The sequence below is a fragment of the Platalea leucorodia genome, assembly GCF_965183815.1.
Source record: "Platalea leucorodia genome assembly, chromosome: 17".
Lineage (NCBI taxonomy): Eukaryota > Metazoa > Chordata > Aves > Pelecaniformes > Threskiornithidae > Platalea > Platalea leucorodia.
In genome coordinates this window covers 6,416,066-6,442,381 of record NC_138839.1, presented here as the reverse complement: position 1 = coordinate 6,442,381, position 26,316 = coordinate 6,416,066, and the positions used below count along the sequence as shown (strand labels likewise).

At 41.6% G+C, this 26,316-nt stretch overlaps 1 protein-coding gene across 1 annotated transcript; it reads right to left on the bottom strand.

Moving 5' to 3' along the window:
- Positions 1 to 5,112: 5,112 nt before the first annotated feature.
- Positions 5,113 to 25,821, bottom strand: TNFRSF8 (TNF receptor superfamily member 8; the record flags this gene model as incomplete). Its single annotated transcript, XM_082328712.1, has 11 exons — positions 5,113 to 5,357; positions 6,853 to 7,060; positions 8,904 to 8,929; positions 10,116 to 10,163; positions 10,718 to 10,828; positions 11,041 to 11,297; positions 11,674 to 11,767; positions 11,871 to 12,026; positions 12,447 to 12,572; positions 15,989 to 16,079; positions 25,750 to 25,821. 11 exons carry the CDS (start codon positions 25,819 to 25,821, stop codon positions 5,113 to 5,115), a joined length of 1,434 nt encoding a protein of 477 aa, XP_082184838.1.
- Positions 25,822 to 26,316: the final 495 nt, after the last annotated feature.

Below are 26,316 nucleotides of genomic sequence, written 5' to 3'. Positions count from 1 at the left end.
ACTAATAGCTTTGTAAGTTTTGAACAGCTCTCTTGCAAAAATATTTTATCTGCAACTGATACATGTACTGAAATTATCAACAATGAAACATTTACATATCAGACAAGAAAAGCATGGCTATGGCTTAAAATCCATGTAATTTTTAATTCAAAGATTACCAGCACTATTAAACTAACCAACTATAATACATCTAGCAGGTTGCAATGCATATGATTCATCTAGAAAGCTGTTCCAGTAAAAAAAAAAAAAAAGATTAATTTATATACAGAGCTGAAATATACAATTAGCTGTCATTACAGAACATCCTTTAACAATCACAGCCAGGTGAACATGGTTATTCACAGTTTGTGGACAGACAAATTGGTGTTCTCTAAAATGAAATAGAAGTTCCTGTCTTTTTCTAGAATGAAGCGTATGCACCGGAAAACAATGAACTACCAAACTACCCTGACTGGAAGTGAGAAAAGGGGGAGCAGTATTTGTCCTACACAGTTTTTCCCTCTTCCTTGCATTGCTGTTTTATGTTAGTGCTTGGTGACTTGACCTTCTGTTGCACAACTAGCAGTTAAACCAAAAAAGGTTAATTCTCTTTCCTTCTTCACCTCACGTAACTGCTGCTGACATGGCAATACAGAGAGCCAAAAGAAATTTCCATCTGAGCATTATCTTCAGAATGAAATAAACCAAGTACAAACGCAGAAGTACACAGAAAGGATTCGGTAATCACCTCTCTTGCAAGACTCGGTAGATGAAATAAAACATACAGTGGCAGCAGTTGTTTTTAGAAATTATTTTATGTTCTGGACTTGCAGAGAAGAGCGGAATTCAGGAAGTAAATACTGGAACTAACAACACTTGAAATTACAACCAGTTTTCAAGTGTAGTACAGGTAGATTATGCACTGCTGAAAGTTAGTGACTAGATCCCATAATGCTGAGATTCTCCCACTTCATCTCTGGGGCTGTGGTTCCACAAAAGTATGAATTTCTCTGGATTTATTTCTTCAATCACAAAACCTTGATAATATACCTTCCCTTATATTGTGAGGCTTAATAGATAAACAAGATCCAGTGGAGCTACTACATGGTGATTTTCAAAAAGCCTTTGATGAGGTTCCACACCTATGGTGGTGGAAAAACAAAGTTGTCACAGGATTGGAGGAAAGGTCATTTTATGGATTTGCTAAAAGGTTGCAGGCTACAAAAGTTATGGCTGTTTAAAAGGCAGGAAGGAAAGAGCACAGCATAATGGTAATTTTTCAGGATAGAGAACAGTTAGCAGTCGGGATAGGTGGGGCCAGTTCTATTCAGTATCTTCATCAATGATGTAGAGAAAAGAGCGCCCGCACAGTGAAGGCAACACAAAACTTCTCCAGGTAGTTACACGACACACAGAAGGCAAATAAAGCCAGAAGGAGCTCATAAAAAGGTGGCAAATGAGCTTCTACATAGATAAACATAAGACAATACATTTAGGGGAAAATAATCTAAACCAGGCGTACGTGGTGCTGAATTGGCATCTAGCAGCTACTACTCAGAAAAGCGATCTTGGAGTCATCCTTGATGGTTCTCTGAAATCATCTGATTAGTGTGCAGGGGCAGCCCAAACCAGCAAACAAAATGGTGGGCATCATCTAGAGAGGTATTGAGAACAAAACAGAAAGTATCATTTTGCCACTATTTAAAACCTTGGGCCACCCCTCTTCTTCAGTGCAGTGCATGGTTCTGGCCTCCAGATGTCCAGAAGAAGTAGTGAAGTTTGAAAAGATGTGGAAGAGGTCAACTAAAATGACCAAGGCAGTGGAGCATCTAACTTACATGAGAAATATAAAAAGACGGGAACCTAGCTTGGAGGCTGAGGAGGATACAATCAAGAATCATAAAAGCAACTCAGTATTGCACTAAATTCTGTAATACAAGAACTAGTGGCACTCACTGAAATAAGTAAGAGATCGGTTTAAAAGTGGTAAAAGTACTTCTTTACTATGGTAGTAGTAGAATGGTAACTATCTGTAACCTGTTGCCACAGGTGCTTACGGAGGCAGATTGTACCAGGCAATTCAAAAGAGAGAAGAAAAATTAACGGCAATGTGAATGAATGCTAAAGGCTGGGACAAACTCTTTAACATCCTTAATCCAATTGCAGTTGATGCTGCAGAACTACGAGGAATGCAAAAGCAGATATTAACCAGGTTTATGTGCTCTTCCTAAATTACATCTCTTTACTGCGACTGTCAGAGAGAAAATCTTGGGCTTGTACTACTAGTCTGGCCCAAGAAGGTGTTTTTTATGCCCTTATGTTCCTTTTCTCTGTTCTAAAACAAAAGACGCTGAAGTTGCACAGCTGTTATTACAGCACTCTGTCCAGGGTAAAACGACAAAGCAAGTAATTGTTTTTGTGGTTCCTTTTTTTGACTATTGAGGCACACTTTGTCATCTTGCTCATTTTCCATTGTCCTGTGCAAAAACATAGTCAGCACTATTACATTTACAGTTATCAAACAAGTAGCATGAAAGATTGAGAAATAGCATAACACAAGCCAGCTGACCACAAAACAGACTTTTTTAAAGAATAGATACGCAAGTCAGTGTCACTCTGATGATTATAGCACTTCTAAAACAAGCGGATATTAACAATGTTATAGGAAATAACTGCTGTGCCTGTTTTTCAGTCCTCCCTTTTTGTAGAAACCTAGTTTATTGTCTTCTTTTCCTTTTTTACAGACTCCACACTGGGCTAAACCCATGTTCATCCAACATCCAAATGTTCAGCCAGTTTGGCTTCCATCAGAAGAGGCCATTTTGTACAGTTACTGATGATTTGAAGTAGTCAAAAAACATGAATCAGACTTCAAAAGTTAGAAAGAATGGCCTAAAGTACAGTGGACTTCAATTCGTTTTATTTGCCTTCTGTTTTCTGAGCCTGTCTGACACCTTTTGATCCCGTTTCTTCAAGAAACATGAAGTCCACAAACTTCAGAGTTCTGTTTGTGTTAGGGAAAACTGAAATCGTCATTACTTTTATTCAAGAGTTGAGGCCTTAAGAAAAATACCAAATGTTGCAAAATAGATGACAAAATTGGAAGTACTGGTAATACTAGAATAGAAACAACATACGAAACATGGCGGTCTCAAACTTAACTCGGAATTCTGGCCGGAATTTTCATAGCTAATAGAAGTAATCAGACATCGTTTTCAATCCATTCCTTCGTGCAGACAAAGCAAACTGTAAAACTTGAGTTGGCATCCAGATGTCCTCTGAATTTTGTAGCTTTGATTCAAATCTGTTTCCAGCATGATTCCCATAATCCAAGGGGAAATGGTTAGTGATCTGCTACACCATATAGACAAGATGGGATCCACCCAAGCGTACTGAGGGAGCTGGGGGAAGTGCTCACCAAGCCACTTTCCATCATCTATCAGCAGTCCTGGCTCACCGAGAGGTCCCAGTTGACTGGAGGGTAGCAAATGTGACACCCATCTACAAGAAGGGCCAGAAGGGGGATCTGGGGAACTCCAGGCCTGTCAGCCTGACCTCGGTGCCAGGGAAGGTTATGGAGCAGATCATCCTGAGTGCCATCATGTGGCATGTACGGGACAACCAGGGGATCAGGCCCAGTCAGCATGGGTTTATGAAAGGCAGGTCCTGTTTGACCAACCTGATCTCCTTCTATGACAAGGTGATCCACTTAGTGGATGAGGGAAAGGCTGTGGATGTTGTCTACCTGGACTTCAGTAAAGCTTTTGACGCAGTTTCCCACAGCATTCTCCTAGAAAAACCGGCTGCTGATGACTTGGACGGGCGTACTCTTCGCTGGGTAAAAAACCGGCTGGATGGCTGGGTGCAAAGAGTTGTGGTGAATGGAGTTAAATCCAGTTGGCGGCCAGTCACAAGTGGTGTTCCCCAGGGCTCAGTACTGGGGCCAGTTCTGTTTAATATGTTTATCGATGATCCAGACAAGGGGATCGAGTGCACCCTCAGTAAGCTTGCAGGCGACACACAGTTGGGTGGGAGTTTCGATCTGCTGGAGGGCAGGAAGGCTCTGCAGAGGGACCTGGCCAGGCTGGGTCGATGGGCCCAGGCCAGCTGGGTGAGGGTCAACAAGGCTCAGTGCCAGGTCCTGCACTTGGGTCATAACAGCCGCAGGCAACGCTGAAGGCTTGGGGAAGAGCAGCTGGAGAGCTGCCCGGCGGAAAAGGACCTGGGGGTGCTGGTTGACAGCCAGCTGAATATGAGCCAGCAGTGTGCCCAGGTGGCCAAGAAGGCCAGTGGCATCCAGGCTTATATCAGGAATAGTGTGGCCAGCAGGACTAGGGCAGTCATTGTCCCCCTGTACTCAGCACTGGTGAGGCCGCACCTCGAATCCTGTGTTCAGTTTTGGGCCCCTCACGCCAAGAAGGACATGGAGGTGCTGGAGCGTGTCCAAAGAAGGGCAACAAGGCTGGTGAAGGGTCTAGAGCACAAGTCTGGTGAGGAGTGGCTCAGGGAACTGGGGTTGTTCAGCCTGGAGAGAAGGAGGCTGAGGGGAGACTTTATCGCTCTCTACAACCACCTGAGAGGAGCCTGTAGGGAGGTGGGGGTCAGTCTCTTCTCCCAAGTAACAAGCGATAGGACAAGAGGAAATGGCCTCAAGTTGCACCACGGGAGGTTTAGATTGGGTATTAGGAAAAATTTCTTCATCGAAAAGGTTATCAAGCATTGGAACAGGCTGCCCAGGGAAGTAGTTGAGTCCCCATCCTGGAGGTATTTAAAAGCCATGTCGGTGTGGTGCTTAGGGACATGGTTTAGTGGTGGACTTGGCAGTGCTGGGTTAACGGTTGGACCTGATGATCTGAAAGGTCTTTTCTAACCTAAACAATTCTATGATTCTATGATACTGGGAGAGAGAGGCAAAGCGAAATATTTGACGTCAGCTATGAACGCCAACGGTTTGGATGATCCTCTCATTCGTTGGATGAAATAGGTTCTAGCACTCCTTGTTTGAATGTGTATCAGTGTTTTACATGAGTTTTCAGATAATCTAAGGCACTAAGTGTTTACCTTCCTTGTCATAGATTGAGGCTTAGTGTCACATGATGTTTCTGTAGCTTCACACATCTTCCCAGTGGGTTATCACTTTTCAGTGGCAGTGGTGGGGTGATGAAATTCCTTTCCCTCCTCTTCCACAGGAACCATTACATCATTCCCTGGGAAAGACTCTGTTTCCTGCTCTGGATAGTGCATTGCCAGTTCCTCTTCCACGTTTTCCTGGGCATCAACATTACTTTCACATCCTCTAGCAGCACAGTTCTTGCCACTAGGCACTTCTGAAATGGACCCCACAATAACAGTGTCGGCCTTCATGATGTATATTTTTTCTGAGGAAGGAAAAAAATACTGCTGAGCATAGTTATCACTGCTGACCCTAGAGATGGTTCCTTTTCATGCAAAACTTTTATTTGGTACTCAGTTTTTCTCCCTCCCCGCCTCGCTTCTTTTTTTAATCAGAGGCATGCAGATCAAGCCCATCACTGTGAAAACACAGAATTCACTAACCCACTACAGCTTTTGGAATTCGCACATTATGAGTTGTCTATTTCATTGTTTATTCATAAGGTGCTTTTAATTTTGAAATCAAAGCACTTGAACATATTAAAGCGATAAAGAAGGCCAGCACATTTTATACTACACTGTCTGGTTTTGGACCACTGTCAAGGGGACCCTGGGCATTTTAGATCAAGTAGATCTAGCTCCCATGTGATGAAGCCACTGCACTATAGCTAGGACTACAGGAGGAAAAGGCAAATTAGAAAAGGCAGTAAGATATTCACAAGAGTCTGTTAGAAGAAGCCATTAACCGGGATCTGGGGAAGGTAGATATGGAGAATTGAAGGTTTATGCTCCTGCTGTTTCAAGAAGCAACAATACCTGCATTAAAAGCAGCCTTTGGGCAAGGATCAGCACTGTACAGAAATTCCAGGTAATTGCCTAAGAAATGAGTTTCTTTCCAGCAGAGAATCAACTACGAAATTTTCTGAGATAGACTTGAACCTTGTGTCCAACTTGTTGAACCTACTTCTTTACAAAAGGTAAATAAGGCCTTTGCTATGGCTTGCACGACTACATTTTATTCAGAAGGATGCAGCAAATCAGACACTGTAGGTTATTGTTCACAATTGCTTGGAGATATTTGGGTATGGTAAGTCAAATCATCACATTCATCCCAAGTCCATCACTCACAGAAAAAACAGAAAGGGCATTTAATAAGGAAAGGTCAACTCTAGTAATAAAAAAACAAAAACAAACCTTCAAATGCCCTCAAAATTGGGTTTGGAAACATTGCCAGAATGTCTCATGCAGGCTGTGTCTCAGGTAACAATTCTCCCCCTGTGAGTAAGCTTCCTTGCCTGACTTTATCTCCTACACTGTGCCATGGTCAAAGGCTTTATGGGAACATATGGGAGACACATTTCAAGCTATTAATGTGAAACCAAGAGAAAAAATGATAGCTTGAGACATGCGAAGTACAACTCTCATTAAGTATTACAGCATCGTTTTCCAGCTGATAAATTTTGGATTTAAAATTTCTTCTGCAAATTTACATCTTCTGGAATGAAAAAGAGGAAGAAGAGCAAAGCGTTTTTCTGTCAGGTTCATAAGTGACTAAGGCAAATGTGAAAATAAGAAAGCATTATATTCAAATGATTAGATATACCAGATTTTGTGTGTCCAAGGTTCTGCAGATTCAGCCCCAATCTTTGTTAGAAGCTTTGGACGCTTTGCAGCTTACTAATAATCTCAGAATGACATTATGCGCCCATGGTTGAAAAATTGAAAAGGAAAGAGGGAAAAAAAAAAAAAAGCAAGACTCACCAATTCTATTATTTGTGTGGTCTCTCACTCGAGAATCGATAGGGCAATCTGGGGCATTTCCATTGCTCTGTGTCACGTCAGTCAGACTCAGATCAGGAATATCTGCTTTTTCTGTGCTGCAGACCAAGTTATTGTTGGTTTCCAAAGGGAGAGTTCTGTCAATTAACTCCTTCTCTTCTGGCCCACTCTCAGTAGTCAGGATGATCTTCTGCCAACACAAAGAGCAGAGTAGAAGTGGGGTGAATGTAAAAACAACACTGAAGATTGCAATAGGTCTACAGAATCCTTCTGTGGCAGTCAGAATAACATACTGTACTTCATAGCACCACTGCCACACGCAGTAAAAAAGTCCAAAGTGTTTCTTTGAACTAGGTTCCTGCATCACTTAAGGCCATATTTTAAAATAGTGTTTCTAAGCTAAATTCACAGATTTTTGATGACATTTGCAAGAATGTACCTCACTTCCACTGAAATCCAGTTTCCTGGACCTGCATGGATGCTTTGGTAAATTCCACTGCCTTGTCTGCAATTTAGATGCTGATGAACCTTTGTAAATCCACCTATTTGTCATTTTGACTTTTTGCCACAAGTCTTCTGTTGTATGCTCTGTTGCAGAGTCTGCTCTCCTGTAATACAGTAGCAGCTGCGTTCTGGGGGGCTGATGCTCAGTAGCACTTTTCAGCAAAGAGTATAACATCAGTAAGAAAGATAGATGCTGGAGGTAAGAATTTTAAGGGATTTGATCAGAAAGAACTTTAACAAGATATTTTTCATATTTACTTGTGAGATAAGTATCAGAGGACAAACCTGTATAGATGTGTAGTCATATGGTGAGAGAGTCAAACAGTCAAAACTGAAAATATATGGTTTAACTTCCTCTTAGATTTTGCAAAGACCTACCGCGCTCCTATGGAAGAACAAAACAAGCCAGAGGTTGAACTGGTTGAACTTCAAAATGGAATTGCCTCAGCAAAACCTCAGGTAGGAGAAACAAGCTCAAACTAGCTATTAGGTGAAGAATTAATTACAAACAGTCCTTTAAAAGACAAGCCAAAATCTGAGAGAGGCTAAAGGTCCTGCATCACAAATTTCTGATGGTTCCTAGCTCTGTTTCTGTTTCCACAAGGTTGGAAAAGAAAAAAAACCATAGTAAGATTTTGAAAAGTGCAGTTTAAAACTCTTGCTGATGTCTGAGTCACTATGAAAGCAAGAGTGGAAGCTCCCCACAACTCAGAAATTAGCAATGACACACTGAAATTATGATAGCTGATTGCAACCAGATTTATTAGAATAAGTAGTATCTTGTATTTATGCAAATATACAACATTTAAAAGCAAACTGATTTAAAAGAAAAAAGGAACAGTCTAAAGAGCGTTTTAGCAGATACGGACATTTAAAGATAACAAGCCTAATAAACTGAGAAGACTCAGAGGATGAAAGCTGCTGTAATTTCACTGGAAGTGGGGGAATCAGACAGCTGTGATGATTTCAGCAGCTGAGGAACTGCTTTCTGTTGTTACCATATTGAGGGATATTTGTCTTGTTCATCTGCAAACTATACTGTTAAACCAGAAGCTGGTCCTGACGCAGTCTTCCAGACAAACAATACCCACTGTGTACCCATATTACAGTCATGCCAAATCCTACAAAGAGGGAAACAGAAGAAGAGTACAAATCCCACTTGTGTGACTGAAGCAGTAAGAGAAAATGGGACTGACAGACAAGGTTCTCCCAGAAGGCAGAAAAGGCATGTTCATCCTGTCATTTTGGATCTCGTCCCATAGGATGCAACACGAATAGCATAAGACTAAACCAAATACTCCCTTCACAAGCAAGATTGGCAGCATCACATTATTTAACACCACAATAAACACAGCCCAAGACATGAAAGTAACAAGTCCTAGTACATCTCATCGCCGCATGTAGAGGATCACTCATTGTAGAGGAAAGTCCAAACAAAAAGGCTGGCACTCTTTAATAGGGCATTTAAAAATACCATTATTTACATTGGAATGGAAAGTGATCTGTTTTGGGATATTGTTCGCACTTACTGCATATTCGTCCACTAGATCAGAACCTGCAATGGAAAGAGGAAAAATTATCAGAAGAAAATTCACAGCAATCACAAGAATGTTAATATTTGCTCTGAAATATCACCTAGCCATGTCCTAAACTGCTCTACTGCCCAACCCACCCGCATTATGCTTTCTTTACCACTGAGGGCACACTCACATGACACGGCTGAGGTGAACCAGCAACATGTTGCTGCCAAGACTGTGAGGTCCTGCTCTCCCCGAAGCCCTTTGTGGCCATCCCTATCATTCTCCCCACACCACAACTGGTATTCATCTAATGAAATTATGAACTGATTAAACTTTCTAGATAAGCAGAAGACAGGCTTATAAAAAAAAAAAGTTTAAAAATATTAATAACTTTCTACTGGATTAACAAATTGGATCAGTTCATCGTGTGGGCAGATGAATATTAAGGGGATGGGATTTTATGCAAGGATGGAGGAAAGGAACACTGGGGAAAAAAGAGAGGTGGGACGGAGGGAGTGTACAGCATCCTTCTGCAGTACCATGAAGCTAGACAGGCTCAGGCCTACTATCTAATTTCACCCTGACACACAGCCACCTTTGTTTTCAATGCATCAGCTTTATAATGCTGCACAGTAACAGTTTCTATTGTGTAAGGCAAATGAGGAAGGAAAAATTCCATTTTGAGAAAATTAAGCTGCACACAAGAGGTGTTAAATTGTATTCCTGAATAAAGGAGTATAAAAAGCTCTGATGTGTGATGATTAGGAGAATCTAACACAATAGAAGAGAATAAATCAGTCAATGGAAATGGAAGTGCTGAGACGCGATTAGTTAATTGGGCTAAACGTGTGTACTCTAGGGGATCTGTACAGGTTGCTATGGCTAACATCCACTTTTTTTGGAACACGTCTCCCACATTTGAGTGCCCAGAAATTAATTGGGCATTTTTCCCGTAAAGCGTCCCTGCACTGACACATTGCCCAACCGTTCAGGTGCAGTGGGAAAAAAGTGCCATCTAGTGGCTTGTCACATCCAGAGCGTCACCTGCCTGTGCAGGACAGACAGCAGAGCTGGCCTTTGCATGTCAGCAGGTAACATACATTTTCCATGGAAAAGTTCCACATTTTAAATTAAAATTCCACAAAATAAAGTTCCATATTAAAACTATCCACTTATTCTTTAGACATATAGATTACAATTCCTGGTCCATCAGTCACTCACCTTGAGATCTGAGCCCGGATTTGTGTGAAGTGACGGCATGCAGATGTTCTGATAAAAGAAACCACTCATTTAGCAAAACTCATCATGGAGCATAAAGGCTCTAACAGCTTTACCACACCCACAAGCCTACAACTAACCTACAACGTGTACATCCTGCTTTCTGTAAAAGAGGGAATGTGGTTCTGCAGGCACACCCCACATGTAACCCTCCGCAAAGCTACAGAGAGTCAGTATCAGTAAAAATCACTCTTCCTCTCATGCTCAAAGTCCAACCCTATTCCAGGAACCCACAAATACTCACAAAACACTTCAGGTATCATTTAATATTAGTGTCTGTACTGAGAGAAGAAACCACTGGTTACCCTTTCCCCACCCAGCTTGTAGTATCTTCCTCCATAAATTCACAGCTACTTCAATCTTTCTGTCATGTTCTCCAACACACTGCATGAACAGTTTGCCTAGGACACTCATCTGGCCCACCTCCACCAGGCAACATTCTCTTCCCCAGCAACCTCCGCAAAATTTTGGGATATTTGAGCTCCCAGCTGGCATATACTCAGAGATCAAACAGCACACTATGTATTATAGCTTTAAAAACTCACGCTTTCCTTTGAGGATGAGGATCCGTTTCTTGCAAACCTTCCATTTCCAAAATAACAGCATACCCACAAGCAGCACTATCAGAGAGAGAATCACTCCCCAAAGAACTAGACCTACAGCACAGAAAGGGACAGGGAGTATAGGAAAGGCCAGGAAAAGGCAGAGGGGGGACTATTAGTATATCTATGTGTTTGGACATAGAACCGTGGACAACATTTCACAAGTTGTAGGGGATTTGCCAGAGGCTCCCACATAAAAATTGCATTTACCAAAGATATATCCAAATAAAACATGCTAGACAGAGTAAATACTTTATCTTTGTTACCTCCTGTTGTCATCTCCCCCTTGGCTGAGGTGGGAAAAGTGCCAGCCGGAGCCTTCTCCTCAGGAGTTGAATGTAAAAGGATATTAGCAATGGTCACCAGGTTCTCCTCAGACCTCCTTAGGTCAGAGTTATTTGTTTCATTGCTGAATCTGATGGACAAAGTGCTTGGGGTGAGGTAGGTGGGCAATTGGTCCAGGCAAACCTGATCGTGTGTGGCATTTCCTTCGCTTAGTGCTACTTTGTTTAACTTGGCACAGCTAGGCAATGAAAGAGAACAGTGTATCAGCGCTAGAGGAAACTGCCATGGTACAAGACAAGAGTATTTTCCATGTGACAAACATCCCTTTGGTCATTTTTGTACCACCTGCATTTATTGCTTTCAGTGATACTGATACTCACATGTGTGTATGATTCCACTGTACTTAGTAAACTAAAAATGAGGAAAGAGGGATTCCTTCCTTCCTCCAGCTGTGCAAGAGGTATAAAGAGAAGCCTTCTAAACACATAGGCCCAAAGCTATCCCATTGCCTCCAAGATAAATTTGTATACTTTGCACCAAAAGTGACAGGTGTCCCTTTTTGTCCTTTATTAGCTTTAATTAATCAGTTTTTCTTTAAAGAACTATGGACTTACTTTGTGTGGGGCTTGCAGATGTCAGTGCTGGAGTTTTGATCAGAGAAGGTTCCAGAAGGGCACTCTTCACAAGTAACATCATTTGTTGAGGTACCTGAATAAAAATAATGAGTGAGGATCAACCAACCAAAATGCGTCAGGTCCAGGCCTATGGCCAAGATCAGGAAAGGTAAGCTAGACAGGTAGGACATTCCTACCTCTGACTTTGACTCCAAAACCAGGCTTGCAAACAGTGTGCTGCTGGCATCGTATGCAGGTGTACTCAACAGCGGTTTGACAGAACAGGCCTGGTCGGCACTCACACACACGGCTAGAATTGAAGGAGCAGGGCTCTTTCTCCACAAGGTCAGATTCTGTGGGGAAGAAACAGATGCAGTAACAAAGGATCACCCTGCAAGGAAAATGCAAAGCAGGGGCCAAAGATGAGCGACATCAGTTCAAAGGCGCAGGAAGCAGAACAGGCTGCTGGCACTCTTCGCAATGGCAACTTAAGTCATGAATAATTGGAGCAGCCTATAGACAATGGCTTGTAATATAAGACAGAAAGCAGGAATCAGACTTGGATAGATTTCAATGAGAGAATTTTTAGTTAGTCCCAGGTCACACAGGAAGCAATACTGATTATGTGCAAGGTAGCATTCTGCTCTCCAAATCAGTAACCAAGGATGGATAATTTTGCTGCTGGAAATTCTAAATGAATAAAATATAAATGAAGTGTAACTAAAATACAGAGAGAGAATATAACTCCGATGTATGTGTGAGGGAAAGCAAACCTTTTGCACATGATACACAAGCATCACATCGTGGCTTTGGGGATTCTTTATTCACATATTGTTCAGGTCCACATCTCATGCAGTCTTCATCTGGGTCCCTAGGACATGCTTTCTTTTTAACGTAGCCTAGAGAAAGAAAAACAAAATATGCAGGATACCTGTCCAGAATCACAGGAGACAACCATCCTGATGTGTTCTTGTATGCTCATTTACCTGTTAGACACACTACCACAGTCTTCTCTTTGTACCTGTCATCTGGCTTCTCTAGCACATTTTTGCCTTTCCCATTCAAGCGTGAAGGGATCCTGTCCTGTTACAGCAACACTATGCATGGCATTATCACAGTCAGTGTGGATTCCTGCGGAACGGGCACATGGCAAGTCATCTGCTGCCAGTTAGACAAGACCGCCAAGTCTGCAGTGAGGGCAATATCGTCCTGCCATTACCAGGTTCCCAGGCAATTGTCTTCCATGTTTTTTTCTTGACTGTAGCAACCAAGTCCTGATATTTTGCTACCTAAGACATCACTTTTCCTTTCAAAAGCTGCCAGAATCACCTAGGTGCACATGGATTGATGCAGGGACAACACCATCTCCCATGTTCAGAATGGGAGGTTACAAGATGGTACTTCTTGAGCTGTGCCCTATATACCCCTAGCAGGTTTGCAGTAGGTTGCTTTCTGAGCAGTCCTGCTAGTTTTACAGTTGCCTTGACAGTTGTGAGATGTTTTTTCAATTGTTTTCCTTTAAACAAATCAAATTACATACGTATGTCTTTCTGATGCTAGATGTACATACTATACACTTTCTCTGCTCAAGACTTCCAGCTCACCTGGACTCATTACTCCCAGCTGCAAGCACACTACCCTGGATCTCGCAGACCTTCTGTGTATATGCAGCAGGCATGAAGCTGAGCAGCTGGCTGAATTAGATGACCTCTGGAGGTCTTTGCCAAACTTAAGCTATTCTATGACTCTGTGTTTATGTCTGGTAATCATTTTCTAGCGACTAGCTTTTAAAAGCATCTGTCTGGCAAGCTACGTACAATAACCAGCTAGGAGTACGAGAAAGGTTAGGACACAAGCATTCCTAATGTTTCAGCTCCTGAAGCAACAGATGAGGTATTCTACCACTGGCCATAGTGCCAAAGAAATTAGAAGGCGCAGTGGTAAGGGTCACGAAGAGTTAACCACAGGGAGGGGGAACCTGGCAGGGAAATAACTCACCTACTATGCATTTTGGCAAGCATGATGTAGGAGTGCAGGTAAAAACAGCTGTGCTATATTTGGCCCACTAAATACCACCAGACAAGCCTGAACCATGTCACTCCCACCTCCTCAAAACTACTTGTCTGAGTATTCTTTTCAAGGTGGGGGATGATTGCTGAATCTCAGCACTCAAGCTGCACACGTGTACCTGCACGTGTGTGTCATTTTCCCCTTCCTCCCGCAACAACCCAAAAGCTTTAACTTCAGTTATTCGAGATTTCCTGTACGCACGGGTCCCTCCCTTGGGGGACGTGTGCCCCAGGTGCAGTAGTTTGAAGCTTGCCTAACAGTGTCTTCTGGTGCTGTTCTCCACTGGTTGTGTTCATAGCTCAACCACCAGATAAAAGCCTGAACAGTAGGAATACCAGCTGCAATCACCTGTACAGAAAAATGTACTGAAAGTAAGTAGATGAAATAAGTGTTTTAAGTGTTTTTCTTTTGTGAGTATGTGCATTCATTCACTCCTGAGAATTTGCTCTTAACTGTGGGTGGGAAATTATCTTGAGTGTTGACTGCAGTGCTATGTTGTGGAGCTGGATATCTGATTTAGAGTCTAAAACAAAAAACCAAAAAAACAACCAAACAAAAAAGGTAAAAAACCACAGAGAGAATAAACAGAAGTGAAGTGGAATACCAACTTCTGCATAACATGAGCTGTTCTAGCATATACCATTATTTCCCATGAAAGTCTCTGTTCCTCCCCTTGACAGGAGGCAAATGTTTTGTTCTGTAATAACAGAAAGAAAATATTCTTCTGGTATCCCAGGTATGAAGTCTCATTTTACCTGCACAAGAATTAAGTACATGAGAAGAGGTGTGGCAACTGTAGAAATTGATTAAAATGATCTTCTGAGGTTTGGTTTGAAGTTTATCTTGAAATTGAACACGAAATTAACTTTGAAACAGAGGAGGGCTTGCATGTGGGCCCGTGTTCTCAGACTGAAAGCTGTACATCTGTAGGGTGGAACACCAAGGAAAGTAAAGCCAGAATGCATCAAGAGTTTGAGATGCTCCACTTTGATTAAATGGAATTTTAGAAAAGCTTCTCTTTCTTTGCAGTGAGCAGTTATGTAGTGAGTAGTTAGTAGCAGGTATGAACAGGTTATTTCTTGAAGGAGTAGTGGAAGATTAAAATGAAAAAGGATTCTTATCAGTTTTTGTTGTGAAGGAGGCCCTGGAGGATGTGAAGAGATGTCCAAAACTGACATGAGATTGTGGCAACAAAATGAGTTTCAAGAATAAGCAGAGGTGAAATGATTGAGACTGGTGGCTCATTACAGCTAGATGTAAATCAGATCTCTGCTTTTCACAAGACCTCACTATGACATCTGGGAGCTTTTGCAAAGTATGGTTTTGAGGGAGAAAAGAGCTTTTCTTGGGATCGGCTCAGAGTCAGATCCCCGCCCCTTTTCTTCTTTTACAGGACCAGTTTCTCCGTCCCTTGGTCTTGTTTACTCATACAACTTCTGAGCGATCCTAGTGGTGTGGCTAGCAGTACAAGATGTCCCAGTGGGAACCCTGATGTAACTGCATGCAAATGCTAGCAACCAAGCGCTAAATGCCTCTTTATTATTAGAGCACAAATAAATGTCAAAAGTTTCCTTTAAAAAAAAAAAAAAGAAAAAGAAAAAATTTCTATAAGAAGAGATTGGTGATGGTGAAGTACCCTAAAATGCCCCACCCACTGAGGGGTTTTTTGGCCAATAGGGGGAGTTTCAGACATTTCCACAACTCTTGTCTCACCAAGGTGTTTCCTGCTTTTGACCTCATGTGCCTCTGAGTCACACGTAGCTTCCAGCAAAGCTCACTCTGTCCCCCGACAAGGGGCTGTTCCCTTTCTCATGTGAGACACTTTCTAAACCGTTTTGACTATGAGGATAATGACAGATTTTCCACACCTTCATTTTATATTTTTGTCTCTGATCAGAAAGTTATTTTGCCTAATTTCACTGCGCTATTTCACACCCTGAGGCAAGTTGAAATTAATGCTGACCTGCCAGCTTCTAGCTACTTCAGAGTGTCATGTCAACTGATAAAAAACACATGAAAAATTCTCGCAAGTTATCTTGTTTGCAATTTACAGATTGTTTGCACGCAGACTGAACAGGAGCAGAGCAGTGGAGAAAAAGTTCACATCTGGATCCACACTAGATAGTGATTAATGAAATTGCAGTTTTCTTCAGGGACAAAATGCAATTCTGCAGATATACCTGGTTCCTACTATCTCTACGAGAAAGGCTCCATGTTAATTTAACTGAATTACAAACATACTGACCTGAGGGACACTGGTAACAGCAGCTCCGTGAAGTTTCATCATAGAACCAATTCTCAAGTGTTTCACAGGAATGAGATGGGGTTAACGATGTCTAGAAATTGAAACAGACAAAAGCCACAATTAGAAAACAATTAGTTCTATATTTGAGCAGATCCCAGTATCCGTCTCAGGAGATGGTAGCTGCAGACAGTAAGGAAAAGCCTACAGATTTTTAAGTTCAAGTATCCCCAAAGCAACTAAGTTACTGTTGCCCATATGCTTAAGCAAAGATTGCAATATTCAGTGTATTTAGCAATAATTCACTGTGTCTTCACTCAGCAGGCTCTTTTATCTGCAAGTCATTTAAACATAGGAATGGAACACTGTAGCCCAACGCGTGTATCAAGCATTTCGGAACTCAGAAACTAACTCCTTGTTTCATACGATAAAAAGGATGGTGGTATTCCCTACAAAAAATGCTTTTCAGCCAATCCTCCAAACACCCTTAGAAACCTAGCTGCAGGATCAGTAAGATCACTAAGAAAAGCCTGTCTCTTAGTCTGCATCTCCGTTAGAAATCTTGTAGCAGTTAGCAAATAAAAAAAAAAAAAAAGGCTAAAAATCGCTGTCCTGAAATGATCCCATGTTAATTTGAGATAAATATTTTTTAGAAAATAAAAAAAAAAGAATCCCTAACATCTGTAACAGATTTCCAGCTCTGTGTGCACTGGAATAAGAGGTGGTGTCATAGTCAGCATCATCTAAATCTAGCTAGATTGGCTGTAATCCACAAAGATGACTCTTGTTTGCAGCAAACAAGTCTTTCTGTTCAGTTATTTATGCACTCATAATGCTTGAATTTAGTGACCTAAAGATGTGTTTATTACAAACCAATAAATTGTTTTACTTATCATTTAGGGACAAATCCTACACTGAGAACAAGAGGTTATTGCCTTGAAAAGAATGCTGCAAATACATAATGAAGCCTTTATTCAAATAACTAATGCCACTTCTATTGTGAGTGAAGGTTTTCAGGAACAACCTTTTGTTTGACTACATAACTGATACTTGTTTAGTTAAAAAAAACCCACACAATAGTTCTAATATTAGCTTAGAAAATGAGACTCAGCTATGAATTGTATCAAGAAGCATATAATAAGACTTCATTTTTGAAGTGTGGCAAGGCCACTACATGCTCTGGGAAATTACAGTGCTGCAAGTTTTCTGATGAGAAAATCAGATTTTTTAATTTGGCATCTCCCTTAATAATCCCCTAAAAATGTGGTTATCTGAATTTCATTTTCAGTATTTGCTAGAAGGTACAAATGGCATTTTTTTAAGACTCAATCAGCAGATTCCCCAGAGATTTTTCCACATGATACTACTAGAGCAGTTAAATATTTCAGAAAACCTGTATCTTACTTTCTGCAGATGAATTTCCCATTGGCCTTTGAAATAATACCTACTGTCTCCTACTGCCTTTGTATGCAGTGCAGAATCTTAGTACCTAACTACTTTCACAGCCGTATTCTCCTGTTTAATACGCTGTTCTTTTCACAGCAGGACCATAAAACACGGAAGTTATTTAACTTGCCCCAGGTTACATCAGATAACAGGAACTTTCAGTCAAGGAGGAAATTAACAAAAGGACAAGAAATAGAAACACAGTGAAACCATTAAATTTCATCAAGCTCCAGTAATAGAACGGAGAAATCCTGCCTGACACATTTCAGCACTAACCACTGGGCCACACAGTCTCCCTACAAAGCATTTTTACTAGCTTACAGTATAGAGGAAATAGCAGATGGCTGCTTGCTCAGCCTGACTCAAATCAAGTTTACAAATGTTCACCCTGTATTTTTCTTTTCTGAAGAGGAAGCCCTAGACTGTAGGAAAAGGAAGTGGAATCTCCTCGCATCTGCGTGGAGAAGCACCCTGGTTAGCCAGCCACGCTGAGACTGAACTGAATAACAGGAAATGACACGACGAGACCAGCCACTAGACAGAGGGTCATTCAGGAGTCACTTCAGTGACATGAAGTGAATTAACTAGTTTTAAAAAGCAAATTTAAGAAACAACAGCATGCTGGCTGTAGCTAAGTCATCCTGGATTAGTTTCTCTGTACTAGCTATGGGAAGTAACCACAAAAACCTGATCTTCTTTTCCTGGTTCTCCTGGGCAACCAACTCTGGCTGCAAATGATGTTAAATTTTAAGTCAGGGTGGGAACAAAATTCTTGAATGGTTTATGCAGCACATAAGCTTACAGCTTATTTATTTGTCTCTTTTGGGGTTTAAATAAAGCAATACTGTTTGTGTAAAAGTGTGAGGGAAGGGCTGCTTTTAAAAAGTCACCTTGTCTAAAATATTGAAATCAGTTTAGAATTAGATTCTGCTCTTAGTTAGAGCAATGCAAATTCTGATTATTAATTTGACCTGATGCTAGTGCTGTGATAAATTACTGCATGAACTATGCATAAGTACTACACAAATTATGAAAATATACATACGAAAGGGAGTACTCAACCTTTTTTTTTTTCTCCTTTCCACAAGAGGGCAGCTATATACTACAGCCAGCTACATAATACATGACATCTGCAGCTTCACAAAAAATGCTGCTTTCAAGTATCCAGTTACAAGCACAGCCTTGTAGCCACCTTTACCGTTTACTCAGCCAAGCCCAAGGTGCTCTGCTGTAAAAAGAACTCATTTTAACAAATCATAACATGATTTCTATGGCTGAGAAACCACCTTCTGAAGACCTCACCACTTCTTCCTTCTGAAGACCACCCCCCACATCCGCAGCTACCTGCAAAACATCTTTAAGAGTTGCCATCTGTTCAGTAGAGGTGTTTCATGAGTATGAAACTCACTATAGATCCTTTCAGTGATAAATAATGTACATATCAATGCGCAGCATCAGTCATCATCTCCCCATTCTTGTCATTTTTTTCCCTCTAAATCCTAAAACTGTTTGATTCCTAATGTGACCTGTGACAGCAATACAATGATGCAAAGTTCTGCTCTTAAACTAAGCAGAAAGATTGGCCCTTTGTAGACAACATACTTCAAGGTGAGGACCTGAGTATAAACCAAGCCCCCATACCTCCAGCACTTCAGGCTTAAAAGCCCAAAATAAATTACATAAGCAAAACTGGCAGCGTGGAAAGGTAAGTGTCACTAAAAATGATATGGGCTCTGCTTCTTAACTTATGCAACGCATTTTGTAAGCTAAATTTCAAGGTTTCATGCATCTGGAATAAAAAATCTTGCACTAAGAACCCACCAAAACTTCTATGAGTTTTTGGGGGAATGAAACAAATTGGTGCCTAAAAACAAAGAACATGCCTTGAAGAAATGGCAGAGGTGAAGGACCAAGGTCAAAATGTTTTAAGTCTTCCATAAAATGATGGTGCCAACTCATTTTCTGCAGAGGTTTGATTAGGCTGCTTTTGGGAAAAGGGGGAAGGAAAGTCAGCCATACAACAATAATGTAATTTTAATTTTTCTGTCTATGTGTAATAAGTTAACTGAAACAAAAGATAACCATCCGAAGATACGAAGTGAAAAGGGAACAAAAATGTGCATTATTAGGGGGTACCAATAGGCCTGATTTAATTTACCCACTCGATGACGGAACATGTGAATTACCTCAGTTTCACCACATGTAACTACTCTTCCCACATGTCAAATACCACCTCTGATATCTCATCTACAATTAGGGAAATTAGGGTGCAAGTTTGCAATAAAATATTGGCTTGTTTGATCTTTCATTTTGATGAGCTCAGTATTTATAATTAGGAAGAGATTACTGGAAACAATTCACCAAGAAATACAGGGAATTCTAGGTATCATATTTTCCAGTCCCAATCCCTTCGTGACCCAGTGCTTCTGCAGAGATATCTTATACATTTTCTTGATTTGACCATCATCTTAGATCTCTGTGTGCAAGAAGACTTCAAGTGATAAGATTGATGCGTTCGGGTTTTTTTGTTCCTCAGCTGTTGGCTACTCCTTTTTAACAGCAGAAATCTAGACATCAACCATCGAATCCATCCAAATTTGGAAGGACTGCAAAATATGTAATGCATATTTGTCCTGCTGTTCCTTGGACAGAATGACAACTGAGTGCTGGAGTTATGAAATATTTTAATGCTGATTAACCATTACTGTTAAAAAGTGAAAAATATTTCAGTGGCTTGGCCAAAAAAAGCATTAGATTTCCACAGAATTATGGAAGCAACATACAAGCACGACTTCTCAGAAATGAAGGCTGTTGAACCGACATGTCTATTTTCAATAGCAACTTATCTTTTCTATATAGTGGTAAGCCTACTACAAACTGCAGCTGGAACACAAACCGGATTTCTAATACTCACCTGGTAAATATCAAAACGACTTGGGTGAACTCCTGTTGTCTGAGCTTGGACCTCCCGGCTCAACTTTGTATAAACCCACAGCAACGTGACAGTGAGGCCACCACAAGGCTGAGGACAGGAAAAGGCCCTGTAGCTTAATGTTTGAGGTTGGTGGTTCCGTGCCTGGCTCCATCATTGCTCAGCCTTAGATGTGTTACTTTAAAGTCCTTGCGGTACTGAGTCCAATGTCTATCTACAATTACAGGTATTTTTGTGGTGGTAGCACCGGGGAACGCCAGATAGGCTCTGTAAGGGCATAGGGAACATACTGTCCCTCCCATCCCACTGGGTCTTCAACTTTAGATTTGCTTGGTTTTACCAAGTCCTATCCAAACTATCACCAATGGTGCTGTAAACACTTCTTATCCTGCCAACACTCGCAGTTCAATTGCTAAGGGGAGGATAACTACTACCAGGACAGGTCAGTCTGCTACAGCAGAACTTACAGGTTACATTCTCTCTAGCTTTTCCAGTGAAACATAAAAGTACGCTTCCACTCAAAAACTTGGGTAAGCAGTTTGCTCAGAAAGACATCACATGCTGTTTGTAATCAAAACAGACAGAGGAAAAGCTAGTTGTCTGCTAACACTGTGGCTACAAAGGAATCTGGTGACAGCACAGAATGATCCTGTTTAGATGAGGGAAATTCTGAGAAAAATTCCCACCAACAGTAGCAGCATTGATCTCCTCAGCACACATACATACTGGTCTGAGCTGCATAGACCTGTTTTGACCTACGTTACCAACGGCTGCAACTGTGGGAGCCTGTTATGTACTGGGTTTCCGGTACTGTGACTGAGATGATGGTAGCCAACAGTGGAAGCTTTTAAAGACAATGTCCCTCTTGTCAAGCCTTAATCAGAACAGGGATCACCTAAAAGAAGCGAGGGAATCACAAGGGCAGTGAGGAGAAAAGGGGAAAAATTAATGTAAAAAGCGGTCCTTTATCATACGAGGGCTCAAGAAGAACACAGTGGGAAGGAAAAGCATATGTGCTCTTACTGCTCTCATTGACAACAAAAATCTCAGCATTAAGACATTTCTAATATATTTCTGGTTGCGAGTGCTTGGACAAAACCAAGCATTATAAAATATTGAATAAGACAGACAAGGTTTAACTATGAAATAGTGAATGTCTTCTGCCTTGGACCATTATCCCATTTGTTAGTATGAACTTAAGTCAAAGAATCCTTTTTTAATACGTTCTAGGATGACAGTGGAAATTTAACCCTGTCTCAGAAAAAAATACGAACTTACTTTGACTCAGGATTGTGTGAATATCACTAATAAAACTCATTTTTCCAGAGCAAAACCAGTTTATTTAAATTAAGACTCTTTGTTAGGCAGAAGCTGACAGTTAAGGTTTGACTTAGCAGGTCCTAGTTGCTCATAAACAGCTCTTGAAATGAAAGGGAGGGATAAAGCAAAGGGGACAGAAAAAAGTTTCAGCCTCGCATTACAAAACCTCAACACTATCACCTTCTTACAAAAAAGTATTAGCTGTGAGTGTTAGGGTGTGGTGGGGGGTTCACCTTCTTGATTCCATGGTGCCTGTGCGTAGAAGCCCACAAAAAAGAAGGTGCTAAGAAATTCTCCGCTTACAGTGTTGGCCGTTTCTCCTGGCTCCAGTATGCTTACAGAAATTGTCAATTAGCCAGTGAGAGAAGATTCACTTCATGATTTCTGCCCCTTACTACTTACTTTGTAGGGAAGGATTTGTGTGTAAGAACTTTCACTTCTGCCCCATTCCCTCCTCTTCCTGGAATGCCTAGAAACACTGAAGAGTGTGGTATAATCCCTACTCAGCAGCAACTAGCATGTGGCTTTGCTTCGTCAAGGAAATCTCCAATAAGTTTTACAGAACAAACTCTCCTCATCTCTGCAAGGAACAGAATGAAATGCAGTAACCTCAAAATCCTGTTTAATTACTGTTCAAAGTATTTTTCTCTTTCATCTTTTGACTGTCCCTCCTCCTTATCCACTCTTGTCTGAATCTCAAGACAGACAGAAACAGAACTCAGGTTCTGCCAGGGAAATGCAAAATTCTAGCACAATTTCACTTTTTAAGGCATGATTTCCTAGTGTTTCCTGAAGAAAAGAGGAGACGTTGTACATTTCCCTATCCTCTCTCCAAAAGATAATTGAGTCTCAATGAAGAAATACCAATTTTATCCCAATGACATATATATATAGTATTGTCCATTAGTACTTACAGTTCTGTCCATTAATATGTATTATAAAAAAAACCTTTAAAATTCAAGGAAGATCACAGAAGTATTGGTGGGTAGGGGCAAGGAATCCAGCTGTGGTGAACAGTACGTCTTTGTCCTTCCCTCTGATTCTGAGGAAACGGAATGGATGGGTCTGTACTAAGAATGTATTAGCAAAGTGGGAATATGTGTCTATTACAGCTACGCTAACCCTGTGGCTCTTTGCCATCCAAGGGTGCAATCCCACTTCACCTCTCTTGCCTGTACCCACATTTTCCTTCCCCTCTAATTCCTTGATTGTTTAAGACAGAGCAATTGTGTTTCCAGAGAACGAATCGGTTCTAGGAGTTCATTTGACTAAAAACTCTGCTTTCTGAATTTGTGGAGTTGCTTTTCAGGGGGTTACTGCACTGAAACAACTCACCCCGTGGCTGCACAGTCACTCGCACTAAATTCAATGCAAGAAGTTGGTGGCACTGTGTAGCCAGGAGCAGGGCCTCCCCTTTGTGTGACAGGTCTCTGCTGATGGGCACAGCTGTAACGGGAAACCTCACAGACGTTATTTCTGCATCTGCATGCTATATCAGAATTGATTTGATCTGGATTGGACATGAGGACCCAATGCACAATTAATGCTGCTTTATGCCAGCTGTAGAGGAACAGATAAATATTTAAACTAACAAGAAGGTAAGCTGGTGTAGTGAACAACCGCCGGTGTAGCAGAAAGCCTGCCACGGCAAAGTTAATCTGTCCGCATTTTTTGAAAAAATTTGAACAAGCCATGAGTCTATATCAGACTGGTAATTTGCATCTGGTTTTGCTCTAATACAAGGAGTTCTTAAATTCGTTTCAGTGTACTGTTCACCTGGAGGGAGGCAGAGACTGACTTTCACTAATCTTTTCCTGCATGCACTTCAAATAAAGGTTTTTGATTTAAAAGAAGCTGGAATACATCTTGTGAAAGAAAAGACCACAATTCATATCCTGTTTGGACTGCTCTGTAACAGGATGGCCAGGGATCCCTTGGCTTACTGCTTTCATTGACCTATCAGGCCAACTATCTTTTTCTTTTTTTAAAGCGTTGCAGATCAAAGCCCAATTAAATAAAGCAAACATATTTGATACAAAGCATTTGCGTTTTTCAGTGCTTGCTTTTGAGAATTTGTTTTAGAAAATAGGCTTTCCTTGTATCTACAAACACGTTTGCTATTCCAATTTAAATAATGGCAATTGTAAAGATGGTGCTGAATTCAGCAGGCTACTCTGCAATTCAGTCAGGACAAGGTTTGACTCATTTATTTATGGTCTTTTGAGCTCATAGAGAAAAAGTGATGGTGAGGCAGAGTAAGAAATCAGCTTGCTACAAATGAGCTGTAAGTCAGGAAGAAAGCATATTACAGTAAAAAAAAAAAAAACTTCTACCAGCATGCGCTATTCTAGAACTGACTAATACTGTAGCAAAACAGTTGACTCCCTTTCAAGCTTCTATCCAAATTCTGACAATACAAAAGAAGCTGATAATCTAAGACTTCAAGTAGTCAAGCTTCATCTGCTTGATAGTAAAGACATTATTAACAACTGAGAGTTAATTGAATATTAAAACAAACAAAACCCAAACTGTGGACTCAAGTGAGGTGGAATATGGTTTAAAATATGACTAATAAGCTGTGACTTGCTCACATTAAATGGTATCACTTGTACTCCAGTAGCAGTAAAAGCAAGCGTTGCTGTGATAGAGGCAATACAGAAAGACAGTGAAAAGCCAGTTGCTTATCCCAGCAAGATCTGCATATTTATTCCAGGTAACTGATGATTTTGCAGTGAGTCTGAACATTGACAATGAGTATCAGAAAACCAAATTTTCTCTCTGCCCCTTTCATTTTGTGAACAAAACACCAAAAGTGATGTCAAATAGCAAAAACATCATCTTTTTTTCTATTGCCTGTCTCCTAAAGCAGTTCGCGTTCAGCAGACCAGACAAGCTTATCTGAATGCCCTCCTAAGTATTCCTCAGCTGAGTAAGGACTACAGACTCCAATCCTATAGAAGAACAGTGATCCTTCAGGAAGGAGACAGTGGCAGGACAGATAACCAGGGCAAAGTAGAGGAAACTTGCAATGTGGGAGGGGAATTTACAACTAAAGACACAAGAGCAAACTCCTACTCTTACCAGAAGAGCCAGAAGGATATTTTTCAAATGTCTATGAAGAGTATGCAGGACTTGGTTATTTTCAAAGATCTAATCAGAGTCAGTTTCTTGTTAAAAAATCTCCTGACAGCCCAAGTGATGTGCTATATCATTCAGTTACAATGTACAGACAGGTGTCTTAGGCTAATACATGCTCGTATTTCCACTGAAAGGGAAAAGGGACAATTTCAGGATCCAACACAGTGTGCAATTGCTCACCTGCTTGACTTTACCTGTGCAAAGAGCCTCTGCAACTGACCTCGTTTTGTGTGTGTGTGTGTGTGTGTGCGTGCGTGCATGTGTGCGCGCTGGTAAGTGTCAACCAGGGAAATTACCTGGATTTATGCCAGGTGCTGAGGGCTCATTGCCATGTGATCCACCAGGGAGGAGGGGGGGCAAACCCACAAGAGATGATACGATCTGAGCAGGGAGCTAGCTTGCATCTACAGCATCAGCTGAGTGCAACTAGTGGGCTATGTCTATTTTAAGTCAATTTGATGCAGAAATAATAGCCCATTCATGAGGAATTCAGTGTCAGAGGGGTGGGCGGTTGTAAAGAGAAAGTATTTTGTTGTTTTGTTTGCCTTTACACCTTTCAATTTGCCAGCCCTGACTCACATCAGCAGAGTGAGCAGAAGTCCTTGGAATCAAGCTCTGCAAGGAATGTGCCTGTCACAGAGCAGCTGGCCATGCAGGCAAAAATAAAAGCCACTCACCCAAACAAACAAGTACAGTCCTCCATCCCTATCAAATCTTTCCTCACTCCCTAGCTGTGATGTGCCTGGAGGTGCAGCAACACTAGCAATGCCAACAAAAAGATGCAGATCACAACGCCTGTTTCTGTGGACGCCCACTACCCGGCACCCAGCCTGTGGGCAGGATAGCCCTACAGCCCAGGGTGCCCCCAAACCTCTCCAGGCTCCTGCATCCTGAGGGGCTGCAGGACCCTGGTGCCACCCTGCCTTACCTGTGGGGCTGCCTGGATATCCTGGAGAAGCAGCAGGAGCCACAGTCCTAGTGCCAGGCTGCAGGCAGCCATCTGCAGCGGTGTTAAATCTCCCTAGCTCCCAGCATCGCAGGTTACACAGCCAGGTTGCTCCTCCTGGAGGCTGAGATCCTCCCAGGGTCCAGCCCAGTCTTGCTCGGTGTCTGTTCATTCAGTCCAGAGCCATTCCAGCTGTTCAAGACAAGCAGGAGACAGGCTTTGAGACTCAAGCAAGCTGAGAAAACAGTTTGGGGGGGGGGGGGGGGGGGGGCCTGCCCAAAAAAGAAAAGTAAAAAAAGAACAAAACAAAACCGCGTCAATCATTTAGTCCCAGAGCTGTCGGGTTTCTGTGCGTTGGTTGCATGCACCAAGGTTGTCACCCGAGGTACCCGGCTGGCTGTGCAGATACACAGGCTCCTGAGTCATCTAGGCTGCCCTCAGAGAGCACTTCACTACCCCAAAGCCTTGGCCAGGCACGAGTCCAAGCCCTGCCCCGTCCATCCACCACACGCTCAATAGCTGCAACCAAGTCTCAGGAGAGTTCCCAGT